This window comes from Moschus berezovskii, chromosome 10 (assembly GCF_049115385.1).
Source record: "Moschus berezovskii isolate FMDL1 chromosome 10, NW_MosBer_1.0, whole genome shotgun sequence".
Taxonomy (NCBI): domain Eukaryota; kingdom Metazoa; phylum Chordata; class Mammalia; order Artiodactyla; family Moschidae; genus Moschus; species Moschus berezovskii.
In genome coordinates, this window is record NC_142469.1 from 67,541,462 (window position 1) to 67,554,533 (window position 13,072).

Consider the following 13,072-nt stretch of genomic DNA (forward strand, 5'->3'; position numbering starts at 1 on the left):
GATCATGGCATCTGTTCCATCACTTCATGGGAAATAGATGGAAAAACAGTGGAAGCAGTGTCAGACTTTATGTTTTTGGGCTCCAAAATCACTGCAGATGGTGATTGCAGCCATGAAATTAAAAGACGCTTACTACTCCTTGGAAGGAAAGTTATGACCAACCTTGATAGCATATTAAAAAGCAGAGACATTACTTTGCCAACCAAGGTCTGTCTAGTCAAGGCTGTGGTTTTTCCCGTGGTCATGTATGGATGTGAGAGTTGGACTGTGAAGAAAGCTGATTGCTGAAGAATTGATGCTTTTGAACTGTGGTGTTGGAGAAGACTCTTGAGAGTCCCTTGAACTGCAAGGAGATCCAACCAGTCCATTCTAAAGGAGATCGATCCTGGGTGTTCATTGGAGGGACTGATGCTGAAGCTGAAACTGCAATACTTTGGCCACCTCATGCGACGAGTTGACTCACTGGAAAAGACTGATGCTAGGAAAGGTTGGGGGTGGGAGTAGAAGGGGACGACAGAGAATGAGATGGCTGGATGGCATCACTGACTCGATGGACATGAGTTTGAGTGAACTCCGGGAGTTGGTGATGGACAGGGAGGCCTGGCGTGCTGTGATTCATGGGGTCGCGGAGAGTCGGACACGACTGAGTTACTGAACTGAACTGAAGAGGAGTGTTTAAAAATTCCTCACTATGATTATGATTTATGTGTTTCTGCTTGTAGTTCTGTTATTTTGCTTTATGTATTTTGAGGTGACACATTTCACATTCTTGTGAAAATGCTTTTACTTTTCTCATCTTTTTGAAGAACAGTTGTTCTTTGAAACCCAGGTTCTTAACTTCTGTGTTGGCACATTGAAGATATTATTCTGTAATTCATTTCTTTTGAGAAGTTGCTCCTTTGAAGGTAATTTCTTTTTGGTTTTGATTTTCAACAGTTTTACTATGATGTTTCTACCTGTGGTTTTCTTTGCATTTTTCCAGCTTCCTACTTGCAGTGACTCTTGAATCTATGGTTGGATTTTTCTTTTATCAGTTTTAGATACTCTTGGCCATTATCTCTTTAAATATTATTTTAAATCAATTTATTCGTCTCTTTCCTTCTGCCCAATAGGCCTTGTATTTTATTATTTCTTAAAATGTTGTCTATGTTCTTTTCAGTATTTTCTATCCTTTTGTTTCATTTTTTCACTCTGAATATTTTTTTCTGACCAAATGTTTTAATTCTCTATTTTAACTTTGTGCTGCTGTTAAATTTATCCATTGAGTTTTTAATTTCAGTTATTTTACTTTCACTTCTGGGATTTCAGCTTGAGTATTAAAATAACTTTCAGTTCTCTACTGGGATTCTGCATCTTGTCATTTAGGTTTTTGAATTTATTAAGCCTATTTGAAAGCTCATGTGAGGTAACTAATGTACAGCTATCCTCTGGGTCTTTTTTTCTGTTTTGTTTTTCTTCTTGTGTCCTTTTGATTTCTAGTCAATTGTAGTTTTTTTTCCTTCATACCTGGGTATTTCTGCTAGCTAGACATTATGTATGAAAAATTACGGAAATGATTTGCCGCTCTGTACCCTGTTATCTTCCTTCAGAGAAGATTTACTTTTGCTCCTTCACAAGATAGGAGTAGAGACTCTGAACTCAGTTCGTAATTGAACTGTTAAAAGCTGGGCTTTAGTTTGAGAGCTGGTGTGATGTTGGTTCATCCCAATTCCTAGAGTGTGGTCTTCTGGAATTTCTAACTGAAAGCCTGAAAAATTAAGCAGGACCTCTCCTCCTTGATAGCCTGGTACTCTAGTTTTTGTTTTCTCATTCTTGTGATAAATACTGAAAGTTCTGTTCAGTTTCTTAACCTCTCAGCTACTATTTTTGAAACAGTGCCTATAGAGGAAAATCCTAGAGGAGAAAAGTTATGCCAGCTGTCTAGCACATCTCTCTGGAATTCCATTCTTTCTGAGTTCTTGGCTTCAGGTCCTTACCACCTTTATAATTCTCTGATGTCTTAAACAGGTACTTTTAACTTGTTGTGTAGTGTTTTCTCATGGCTGCACAATTGGTCTAAATAAGCTTAGTCTGCCATTGCTGAAAGCAGCAAGCTTCCCTTCTCTGTTTTTGGAGGAAGCAATTAGGTTTGCTCTGACTGACATTGAGGACATGGTGGATTTCAAGAATATTTGTATTTATACTTTCAAAGATACAGTAATGAAAGAAGAAAACTCTAAAGCCTTATGTACCTTAGTATGTTTTTCTTCTTTTCAGATCATAATTAGTAAATATTAAAATTGTTAAATATTTTTATTTATAAAAATAATATCTTACATTAGAGAAAGTTTGGAAACAATCTTTCAGTTTTCACCCTACCACTAGCATTTTTATCATCTTAAAAGAATTTCTTCCCTTTTACTTAGTTGTCTAGTTACCTATCTCTTTTAGAGTATCCACAAGTGATGTAAAGGTCAGTTCTCTTTGTAAAATAAAAATTTGAAAATCTGGAAGTGTATAGGGTTAAAAGTTATCTTTTTATTCCCACTTCCACTCTACTTTTTGATTATACTTCTAGATACTGACTTTTTCTATGCATTTACATATATTTATTCAGTTTTGACCTGGCTCCTCCTATCCGTTGTTAACATAAATGTATTTAATGTTAGCTTTTTTTTTTAACTTGGATATCTTTTCTTAGTGCATACAGAACTACCTCATTCCTTTTAGCTAGCACCAGAGGGAATAGTTTATAAGCAGCAAACAGAACATTTCTTTAGAAGACAAGAGGGGGCATCAAGCCATAAAATAACAGCAGGCTATTATGAAGAAGAACCAGTTAGAGAACTTGGAAATGATAATAATAAAGAAAAAAATCAGGAGGTGGGTTTGATAGCAGCCTGAAGTTAGCAGCCTGGAGGAGATTATCAAGCTGGAAGATCCAGCTAAGAAATTCTTCCTGGATGTAGCTCAAAAGGACAAAGAAATAGGAGGAATAGTTTAGAGTTTTAGGCAGTGACCTGTGTGAATGATTTAATAGTACGAAAAGCCACAGAGGGAACAAATATGGTAGGGAGAGGAAGTGTCTTTCTGAGGATTATTTTCTGTGGTACAGTAGAGCCAGGTCAGACTAGTGAACTTAAGAAACTAATGGGAGGTGAGAAAAAGGAGACAGTTGTGTTCAGGGTCCACAGTACCGCCCCCGCTTTTGAAAAGTTGCTCGAACTCAACATACTCAGAGCTAAGATTTAGTGCAGCAGTGTGCTAAGAATATCCAGATCAAAAGGGAAAAAAAGAGGTGGAGTTTTGAGGAGTCCATGTGCAGGCTTCCTTATGCTCTCTCCTTCCCACAAGGAATCATACAAAGCTCACTCTTCCCACAGCAGTGGAAATGCAGCAGCGTGTGTATGATACTGCTGTCTAGGGAAGCTTGTTAGAGTCTCAGTGCCTAAGGTTTTTATTTATGGTTGGTCATACAGACAGCATGTACCTAGCATGTATCAATATTCCAGAATCCCAGAAGCAAAGCATTTGTTCAGTATCAGTTTTATTGTCTGTACAGGTAGCTTAGGCATGATGACCCAGTCTTATCAGTTGACTGAGAACAGTGAAGGTCGTTTCCCAGATGCCATTCAGAGGCCCACCTGGCAGGCAGTCCTGTTATGCTAACTCTTTTCTACACACTGGTGCACACTATTTGAGCAGTTTAAATATGATCAAAAAGGGAGACTGAGGGTGATTGCTTGATGCAGACATATTCAGGAAAGGCTTTTTAGTATGGAAGAAACTCAAAGCATAGTTATTACTTGAGGATAAGGAAATAGTGGAATCAGTGAAGTTGAAAATATCTGAAACCATAGAGGAAGAAATGGTAGAGCAATTTCTGAGGAGACTGAAGGAAATGGAGTTCATGAGCAGATAGAGATAGGTCTTTAACAAGAGCAGGGAAATCTCATCCTTTTCAATGAGATTGTGATTTTTCCTCAGTAAATTTTCAGCTGCCTGTTTCGTTATGGGTGGGGAAGATATCCCATCCACAAAGAGAGCTTTTATGCAACCAACCACAGTGGATATCTGCCTTACTTGATGTCTCAGTTCAGTTCAGTCGCTCAGTCGTGTCCGACTCTTTGCGACCCCATGAATCACAGCATGCCAGGCCTCCCTGTCCATCACCAACTTCCGGAGTTCACTCAAACTCATGTCCATAGAGTCGGTGATGCCATCCAGCCATCTCATTCTCTGTCGTCCCCGTCTCCTCCTGCCCCCAATCCTTCCCAGCATCAGAGTCTTTTCCAGTGAGTCAACTCGTCGCATGAGGTGGCCAAAGTATTGGAGTTTCAGCTTTAGCATCAGTCCTTCCAATGAACACCCAGGATTGAGATGTCTAGTTGACTGCTAATGGCTGAATGAGTTAGCCTGAATGGAAGAAGAGCTTTAGAAAGAGGCCAGGAGAGCAGTGAAGATATAAGAGAATTGTTTACACTACCCTATGGGACTTGGGCAGTGTAAGAATGAGTGGTTTTCTTGGTGGGGAGCTAGCTTCCAATGAAGACACAGGGTACAGGGTGTTTGTGGAAAAGGTTGAGTTTACAGGGAAGGTTATTTATGAAAAAGAGATTCCAGGGTTTACATTGGAAAGGTGATTAATGATAAGATGAACCAAGAAGGGGCTCAGAAGCAGTGAGGACAAGACCATTAGAGAGGAAATGTGACTGGAGAGTTGAATTTTGGGTAATGTCAACAGTGTGGTTGACAGGCATGACATGTGTGGATGTAATTAATTGGTAAGTTCATGGTTAGAAAACTTTCATTTTTCTTTTATTTTAGATGAGATTGAAGATAGTTAACAGAGAGCCAAGAGTGATTAATTCTTTGTATCTATACTGAGGCTCAATATTTATTTATTCTGTTCAATTAAAAAATTTAACTTGTTCAAATGTAGTGTTTGTTTTTTTAGGATTAATTTATGCTAATTTGACCTTTGCTTTTCAAAAATTTTCATTGATTTTTTGCCTTTGCTTAGGAAATACATGCTCATAAGTGAAACTGGATACCTTCTTCATGTAAAACTTATAAAAATTCTATGCTGTTAGTACTTTCAGAGTAAAGGTGCTTTCTTTTTTTAATTAATATATACAGGATATAATTTTATCAGGATATTGAAGTTATTTGAGTATCTCAGTAACTAAATATGTTGAAAAAACAACCACCTGGTTAAGTTTTCCTTTGAAAATACTCTGTTATTATATTTAATGGAGAAATGATTCTAAAACAGAAACTTCATTGGCTGATAAAGGGAGGTTATGGTATAATAGGAGGGGAATGGTACTCTTTGATCCTTTGGCTCATGGAACCTCCCTTGAAGGAAAACAAAGTAGATGACATTTTAAATAACTATAAAATATGTTTCAGAACTTGGGGCAAAAAGTAGGATCAGGGTCTGCTGGATTGACCTAGCACTCTTCTAGATGTATATGTACTAAACGTTGCATTCTTTTTTTCCCTTCCCAAATAGTTCAGGTTGCCAAGTCTTTGCCAGAAGGTTGATCATTGCAACTTGTAGACCATATTTTTTATTCCTTAATTACGTTAACAGCTCGAGTTGTTTTATAGATTTTTGTTGAGACTGATGCCAGCCCTCTTACGGGTTGCAAAGTAATTGTAACATGAATCTAGACTGTTTTTTTAGTGTCTAAAATTTCCAGGAGTGTTCTTTATTTATTTGATACATAAATTCTCCATCTGCTTCACTTCTCTGTGATATTTTAAAAGTATATTTGCTATGGAATACAATAATACATTTTCTGTAGTTTTGAGTTAAAGGATTTAGATTAAAACTTCAGGGATGATGGAGAAGGAAATGGCAACCCACTCCAGTATTCTTGCCTTTGAAATCCCATGGACATAGGAGCCTGGTGGGCTACAGTCCATGGGGTTGCAAAAGAGCTGGACATGACTGAGCAGCTAAGCAACAAAAAGTACGAAGTGTTCAATCCTAACTAGTTAGCTGGAAATCATTTAGAAATTGTGTGTGTCAAAGCAGTGGACAGTGTATGGGTTAGATTTCATTCATTTAGTAACCTTTACTGAATCCCGTGTATGTTTGTTAAACAATAAACCAAAAGCTTTTGTATAAAAAAAAAAAATTCAGTGGTGAGTAATATTTAGGTTTTATGTTGATACATCCAGTGACTATAGCTAAGCTATTTTGTCTACTGTTATAGTCTTATTCTAGTTTACAAAGGTATATATTGTAGGTGAGTATCTCAAAATCCAAGCTCCATTAGTGACACAGCTTCCCGTCCTCTTCAGTGAGAATCATTGGTGAATGGTATAGTTTAGACCTGGGTTCAAATTCTGTTTTTACCATTTGAATAAATTGCATAAAATATTTATGCCTCATTTGTTCATTTATGAAATAAATGTAATGCAGTCTGATTTTTAGAATTGTTATAAAGGTTAGAGAAACTATAAAATGCCAGGTACTTTGACTGAGTAAATGGTAGGTAAGTTATTGTTGCTGTTATGATTACTAAGTAGTGACCATGGTTACTTTGATAGCATGATACAGATACTGGGCTGTATATGTACATTGAAAATCATATGCTGGATTAAGGAAAACTAGTGTACAATCCCAGAGAAGTCTATAGAACCTCCTGTAGCAGACTATTTGTTGCATATATTTACTCAGATTTGTGAAAACAAATGAATCTATCGTTCCATCTAGTCTTTGTAGATGGATTTGAACTCTAATGTATTTTTCTTTTCCTTTTATTTTCAGGGTGCTATTTTTTTGGAGGGTGTAACTGTTAAAGGTGTAACTCAAGTAACAACTCAACCAAAGTTAGGAGAGGTACAGCAGAAGTGTCATCAATTCTGTGGCTGGGAAGGGTAATAAACATTTTAAATTTTAATTAAAGTTTTGAGTAAAATTTTTTGTTACTCTACAGTATTTAACATTAATGCAAACAGTGATATAGCTTCTTTGCCCCATGAAGTTTCTGTGTTTACATAGAATTCTTTGTCAAGCAAAAGTTTATCAGATTTTTCTCAAGATAAACAGTATAGTAACTAGATTTTTGAGTCAAAATTAGATGACTCACATGTCTTCTCTAGAGGAATAGAAAATTACTGTTGTTACTTTCTGGTATTTGTTTTGTGGGTTTGATTCTACTGTTGCTGATTAGAGTTTTGGTTGCCCTTATGATTTTGTTAAGAAGGAAGAGGTGAAACTTGAATGAGCCTCACTTTCCAGTTTTTCTGTCATCAGAAACCTAGAAGAATCAGCTTTAAATATACTCTACCCCTTACCATGACTTGAAGATATTCATAAGACATTTCATAGCAGAGTATTCAGGAGAGAGTTCATGGCTCTTATCTGTTGTTCTCAGGTCTTGGTCTGTGGTCATTCCTGTTGGTCTTTGCCATCTGTGGCAGAAAACTTTAATACAGTTAGAACATGATGAAATAGGGTTATTGTTAAAAATTCCTAATATAAAGAACTTTTGGACTGGTACATACAGATCAATCAACTAGAAATAATTTTAACTGAAAGCTGCAAATGATGATGAAGTGATGTCAGTTTTAGTGTTCTGTTAAACCCTTGCCAGTGTACCTTAATCTCGACCTAAATTTCTCCTGTTTTGTCACTTCTGGGCATCTTTTGAGCAGAAACTTGCCAACCTTGCAGAGTTATGCCAAGTTGGCAGTGTCATGATGGAGAAGTATAGGGTCTAAAGCAATGTAAGATAATTAAGGCAAGACTTAAACTTCTTCCTGAAGTAAAAGACTTGTAAATATATGTGCTTTACTATTTAGATCATGTATGTTAATATTTAAAAATTAGCCCAGTAGTCATAATTCACAGTGGCATTTAGGATCTTGTTAACTCACATTTTAAAATGTCAAGAAAATGATAACATTTTGTTAGCATTCTTGTGAAAGCTGATATTACTCCAACTGATGTTAATTTCATGATTGGGAGACCATTGTGCTACGTGTGTGACTCATGTGAGATTGGTTTAAGACATATATTGCTTTGTATGGATACCAGCCATAATAGTGATACAGTGATCTTCATTAAGGTCTGGATTCCCTGGAGCACAGCCTGTTTCCATGGACAAGCAAAACATTAAACTTTTGGAGCAGAAGCCATATAAAGTAAGCTGGAAAGCAGATGGTACTCGGTAAGTTAGACTTCTGAAAAAGAAAAGTTATACTAAATAACCTGAATGCTTGAAGAATATTGCTTTGTTGTGAGAGAAGGTTTGTACTTTTGGGAGTGACATGAACAGCAAAATAAACCTGTTCATATATTGTATAGTTTTTGTTTTGCTAGTATTAGTTGTCTACTACAGTTATCTCTTTCATTTTCTAAATATTTGGTTTCAGATTTATGTTAGTTTGACATGATCTATACCAGATTTAAATCTGAAAGTAGTTTTTCTTAATAATATTGTACTTTTTGGTATATCTGCTTCCCACCACCTTGTCTTTAATGGTTGTTGGGCACTTCTAAAATTAACAGATATATTATGGGTTTATAATCTAAAAATTACCAAATCCTCTGATTCATTCTATATTTTATTCCTTTGATAGTTTTTCTTTTACTGTTAATCCTTACTAATACTTTTTGTAATTTTATACACTCTTAAGGTTCTATTCTTAAAACAGAGCTGAGCTTCGTGTTTCATATTCCTAAGTTTAAAAATATTGATTAGTGAAAATTTTATGCTTCCTCAATACCATTTAACTTTTTCTCGATTGTAGTCTATTTTATATGGCTTTGCTATATATGTATTTATTCATTCAGCAAATTTTATACCAGTTGAAATAACTACTTTAACAGGTATTAATATAGAAGTCATTAATTTTTTCATAATGAAGAAAATATTTTAGAATAATTAGAGTGTATATAGTATGTGTATGGGCTTCCCCAGTGGCTCAGCAGTAAAAGAATCCGCCTGCAATGCAGGAGATGCAGGTTTGGTTCCTGGATCAGGAAGATCCCCTGGAGGAGGGCATGGCAGCCTTCCCCAGTATTCTTGTCTGGAGAATCCCATGGACAGAGGAGACTGGCAGGCTACAGTCAATAGTGTAACAAAGAGTCGGACACAACTGAAGCAACTTACATGTGTGTGATATATGCACACACATATGGGGCTTCCTTCGTGGCTCAGAAGGTAAAGAGTCTGCCTGCAATGCAGGAGACCTGGGTTTGAGCCCTGACTCGGGAAAATCCCCTGGAGAAGGAAATGGCAACCCACTCTAGGTACTCTTGCCTGGAAAATCCCATGGACGGAGAAGCCTGGAAGGCTACAGTCCATGGGGTTGTAAAGAGTTGAACGTGACTGAGCGACTTCGCTTTCACTTTCATATATACATATATGTATATTTTAGTTTTTTTCTAGGTTTGTTGAGATACGATTTGACATGGTGTTAAGCAGGTTTAAGGTGTACAAATTGTTGATTTGGTATACATATATTGCAAAATGGTTGCTGCTGTGGTGTTAGCTAACACTTCTATCACTTCCATAGTAACCATTTCTTTTCGATGGTAGGAACATTTAAGATCTATCATCCTAGCAATTTTCAAGTATGTAAACACAATAGTAACTGTAGTCAGCATGTTGTGCATTAGATCGTCAAACTTATTTTTCTTATAACTGGCAGCTTGTACCCTTTGATTAGTATCTGCTCATTTCTCCCACCCTCTCATCCCTTGGTAACTACCATTCCAGTTGTGGTTTCTGTGAGTTTGGCTTTTTTAGATTCCACATATAAGTGACATCGTACAGTGTTTGTCTTTTCCTGCCTTATTCCACTTAACTGATGTCCTCAAGTTCCATGTTGTCACAAGTGACAGGGTTTTCTTCTTTCTCATGGCTGTATAATATTCCATTGTGTGTGTGTGTGTGTGTGTGTGTGTGTGTAATATACATTGTGTATATATATCAGTTCAGTTCAGTTGCTCAGTCGTGTCCGACTCTTTGCGACCCCATGAATCACAGCACGCCAGGCCTCCCTGTCCATCCCCATATCCCGGAGTTCACTCAAACTCATGTCCATCGAGTCGGTGATGCCATCCAGCCATCTCATTCTCTGTTGTCCCCTTCTCCTCCCGCCCCCAATCCCTCCCAGCATCAGAGTCTTACATGCATCATTTTTATTCATCTGTTGGTGGATAGGTTATTTTCATATGTTGCCTATTATGAATAATGCTGCAGTAAAAATGGGAAAGAAAATAATCTCTTTAAGATCCTGTTTTCATATTTTAGTTTTTAAAGATTATTTTGAAGATGATATAAGTTGCATTTGATTTTTATGACAGCTTTTGAATGTCAAAGTGATAATTATATCTTTTTTATCATGTTGTCTTCATCTGCATTTAACTTTGTAGTGAACTTAAAAGATACCTGTGGCGATATGGAGTGGATATAACTTGATTTTACTGTTAATATTTTTATAACTACTATTGTAATGCCAATAATGAAGTAAAAGAAAATAACTCAAAGTATATTTGCCATAAGAAGTATGTAGTGCTATGGGAATAATTTGTAATAGATAAGCAAAAGTCTTTTAATGAAATGATAGCCATAATGAAAGCAAACCTTGTGAGAACTGAGACTTTTGTCTTTTTAACCACTGTGTCCTCAGTGCCTGGAATAGTGCCTGGCACGTGATGGGCACTTAGTAAATGTTTATTGGATCAATTAATCATTGAAAAGCTGTCAGTGTCTTCGCATGAAAGTTGTGGGAACACTTGTGATGGTTGTGAAATTTTCGAGATTTTAAATGTGACAACACTCTGTCACATTAATTTCCAAAAAAAAAAAAAAAAAAAGGTAAACCATTTAGCCAAAAACAGCAGCAGCAGCAGCATATTTCAAAGAACATGACACATAGGGTAGGATAAAGCTAGATGACCCTAAGAAAAATGTTTGGATTTATTTAAGATAATGGCAATCCATTACTCAATAGATTTGCTGTAAAAGGATTAAATAAAGTAATTCCAAACAATTAGCATAGAGTGGACACTCAGTAAAAGATAGCTACTGATATTCTCGCACATACTTCTGATGTATGTGTATTATATGTGTGTGTGTGTATATATATATATATATGTATATGTAATACACGTGTATACAAGCATTCTTGCTTTAAGAAAAACTGAATACACGATTCACTGTAGTTATTGCTTAGCTTCTGGTTTTGAGTTTTTTTATAAGCAGTTCACTAAATGTATATATTTGACATGTAAATTGTGTTTTTTTTTTCTCATAAAAATGTCCTGTGCCTTTGTTATAATTGAGTGCTAGACATGTAGTCATGCTGTACTTGTCCTGACAAATACTTGGTGACTTGTAGAAATAGCTGTTATGTAGATAAACTATCTATAATATGTTCAGGGAGCTTCTGAACATAGTTACTGTTCTAATGGTTTTTATACAGAACAGTGTAATTACCCCAGGTAGTTAGTAACTTGCTTGGATCCTTTGATATGTATATCGTTAATAATGTTTGTAGCAGATGTTTATTCCAGTGAGTGGAACAGAATGTTCAGACAGGAATAGTGTGGATAGAATAATGAGATGCTACACTAGAAAAGTTTTATATACTGAGAGGAATATTAAAGAGGTTTTAGATATCTCTGGAATAATTTTCAATGAACTGCAAACAGATGATGTTTTATGTTGTTTAGGAACAGAATGAGTAAATCAAATTATTAACAATTCAGTGACGTTATACTGCTATAATTTAGATTTGTTCACTTAACTATTTTTTAGTTCCTCTTGTGGGAAGATATCAGAGCAGATACAAATTTCTGTTTAGCCCTAATTTTCTTTTGATCACAAAGTAAGTAGTTTTTTTTCTGATATATAACAACTTTGACTGAATATTGCATTTAATAAGTTACTTCTGTCTTATTTCCTGCTGCTGCTGCTGCTGAGTTGCTTCAGTTGTGTCTGACTCAGTGCAACCCCAGAGACGGCAGCCCACCAGGCTCCCCTGTCCCTGGGATTCTCCAGGCAAGAACACTGGAGTGGGTTGCCATTTCCTTCTCCAGTCTTATTTCCTAATAAGTATTAATTAGGGCCATAACATTGTATCTAATATTTAGAGACTCACTTGTAAATAAAACTATGCCTGGAAAGGATTTTTAGTTTGTGAACTCTTCTAGGGAGACTTAGTGTGTTTGTGGTGATAACTTTCCTTCCAAGGAGTAAGCGTCTTTTAATTTCATGGCTGCAGTCACCATCCGCAATGATTTTGGAGCCCAGAAAAATAAAGTCAGCCACTGTTTCCACTGTTTCCCCATCTATTTGCCGTGAAATGATGGGACCAGATGCCATGATCTTAGTTTTCTCAATGTTGAGCTTTATGCCAACATTTTCACTCTCCTCTTTCACTTTCATCAAGAGGCTTTTGAGTTCCTCTTCACTTTCTGCCATAAGGGTGGTGTCATCTGCATATCTGAGGTTATTGATATTTCTCCCAGCAATCTTGATTCCAGCTTCTGCTTCTTCCAGCCCAGCGTTCCTCGTGATGTACTCTGCATATAGGTTAAATAAGCAGGGTGACAATATACAGCCTGGATGTACTCCTTTTCCTATTTGGAACCAGTCTGTTGTTTCATGTCCAGTTCTAACTGTTGCTTCCTGACCTGCATAGAGGTTTCTCAAGAGGCAGGTCAGGTGGTCTGGTATTCCCATCTCTTTCAGAATTTTCCACAGTTTATGTGATCCACACAGTCAAAGGCTTTGGCCTAGTTCATAAAGCTGAAGTAGATATTTTTCTGAAACTCTCTTGCTTTCTCCATGATCCAGCGGATGTTGGCAATTTGATCTCTGGTTTCTCTGCCTTTTCTAAATCCAGCTTTAACATTTGGAAGTTCACGGTTCACATACTGTTGAAGCCTAGCTTGGAGAATTTTGAGCATGACTTTACTAGTGTGTGAGATGAGTACAATTGTGCGGTAGTTTGAGCATTCTTTGGCAATGCCTTTCTTTGGGATTGGAATGAAAGCTGACCTTTTCCAGTCCTGTGGCCACTGCTGAGTTTTCCAAATTTGCTGACATATGAGTGCAACACT

At 36.6% G+C, this 13,072-nt stretch overlaps 1 protein-coding gene across 3 annotated transcripts in view; it reads left to right on the forward strand.

Annotated features, from left to right (window-relative positions):
- RNGTT (RNA guanylyltransferase and 5'-phosphatase) overlaps positions 1-13,072 on the forward strand; it is a 246,444-nt gene that overhangs the window by 40,463 nt on the left and 192,909 nt on the right. For 2 of the 3 annotated variants that reach the window (XM_055433833.2, XM_088840721.1), the window contains 2 exons: positions 6,761-6,870; positions 8,064-8,165. In XM_055433833.2, coding sequence (XP_055289808.1) covers positions 6,761-6,870; positions 8,064-8,165 — 212 coding nt within the window. Of the gene's footprint in view, positions 1-6,760; positions 6,871-8,063; positions 8,166-8,877; positions 8,888-13,072 lie in introns of all 3 variants that reach the window. The other variant, XM_088840722.1, reaches the window with a different exon arrangement.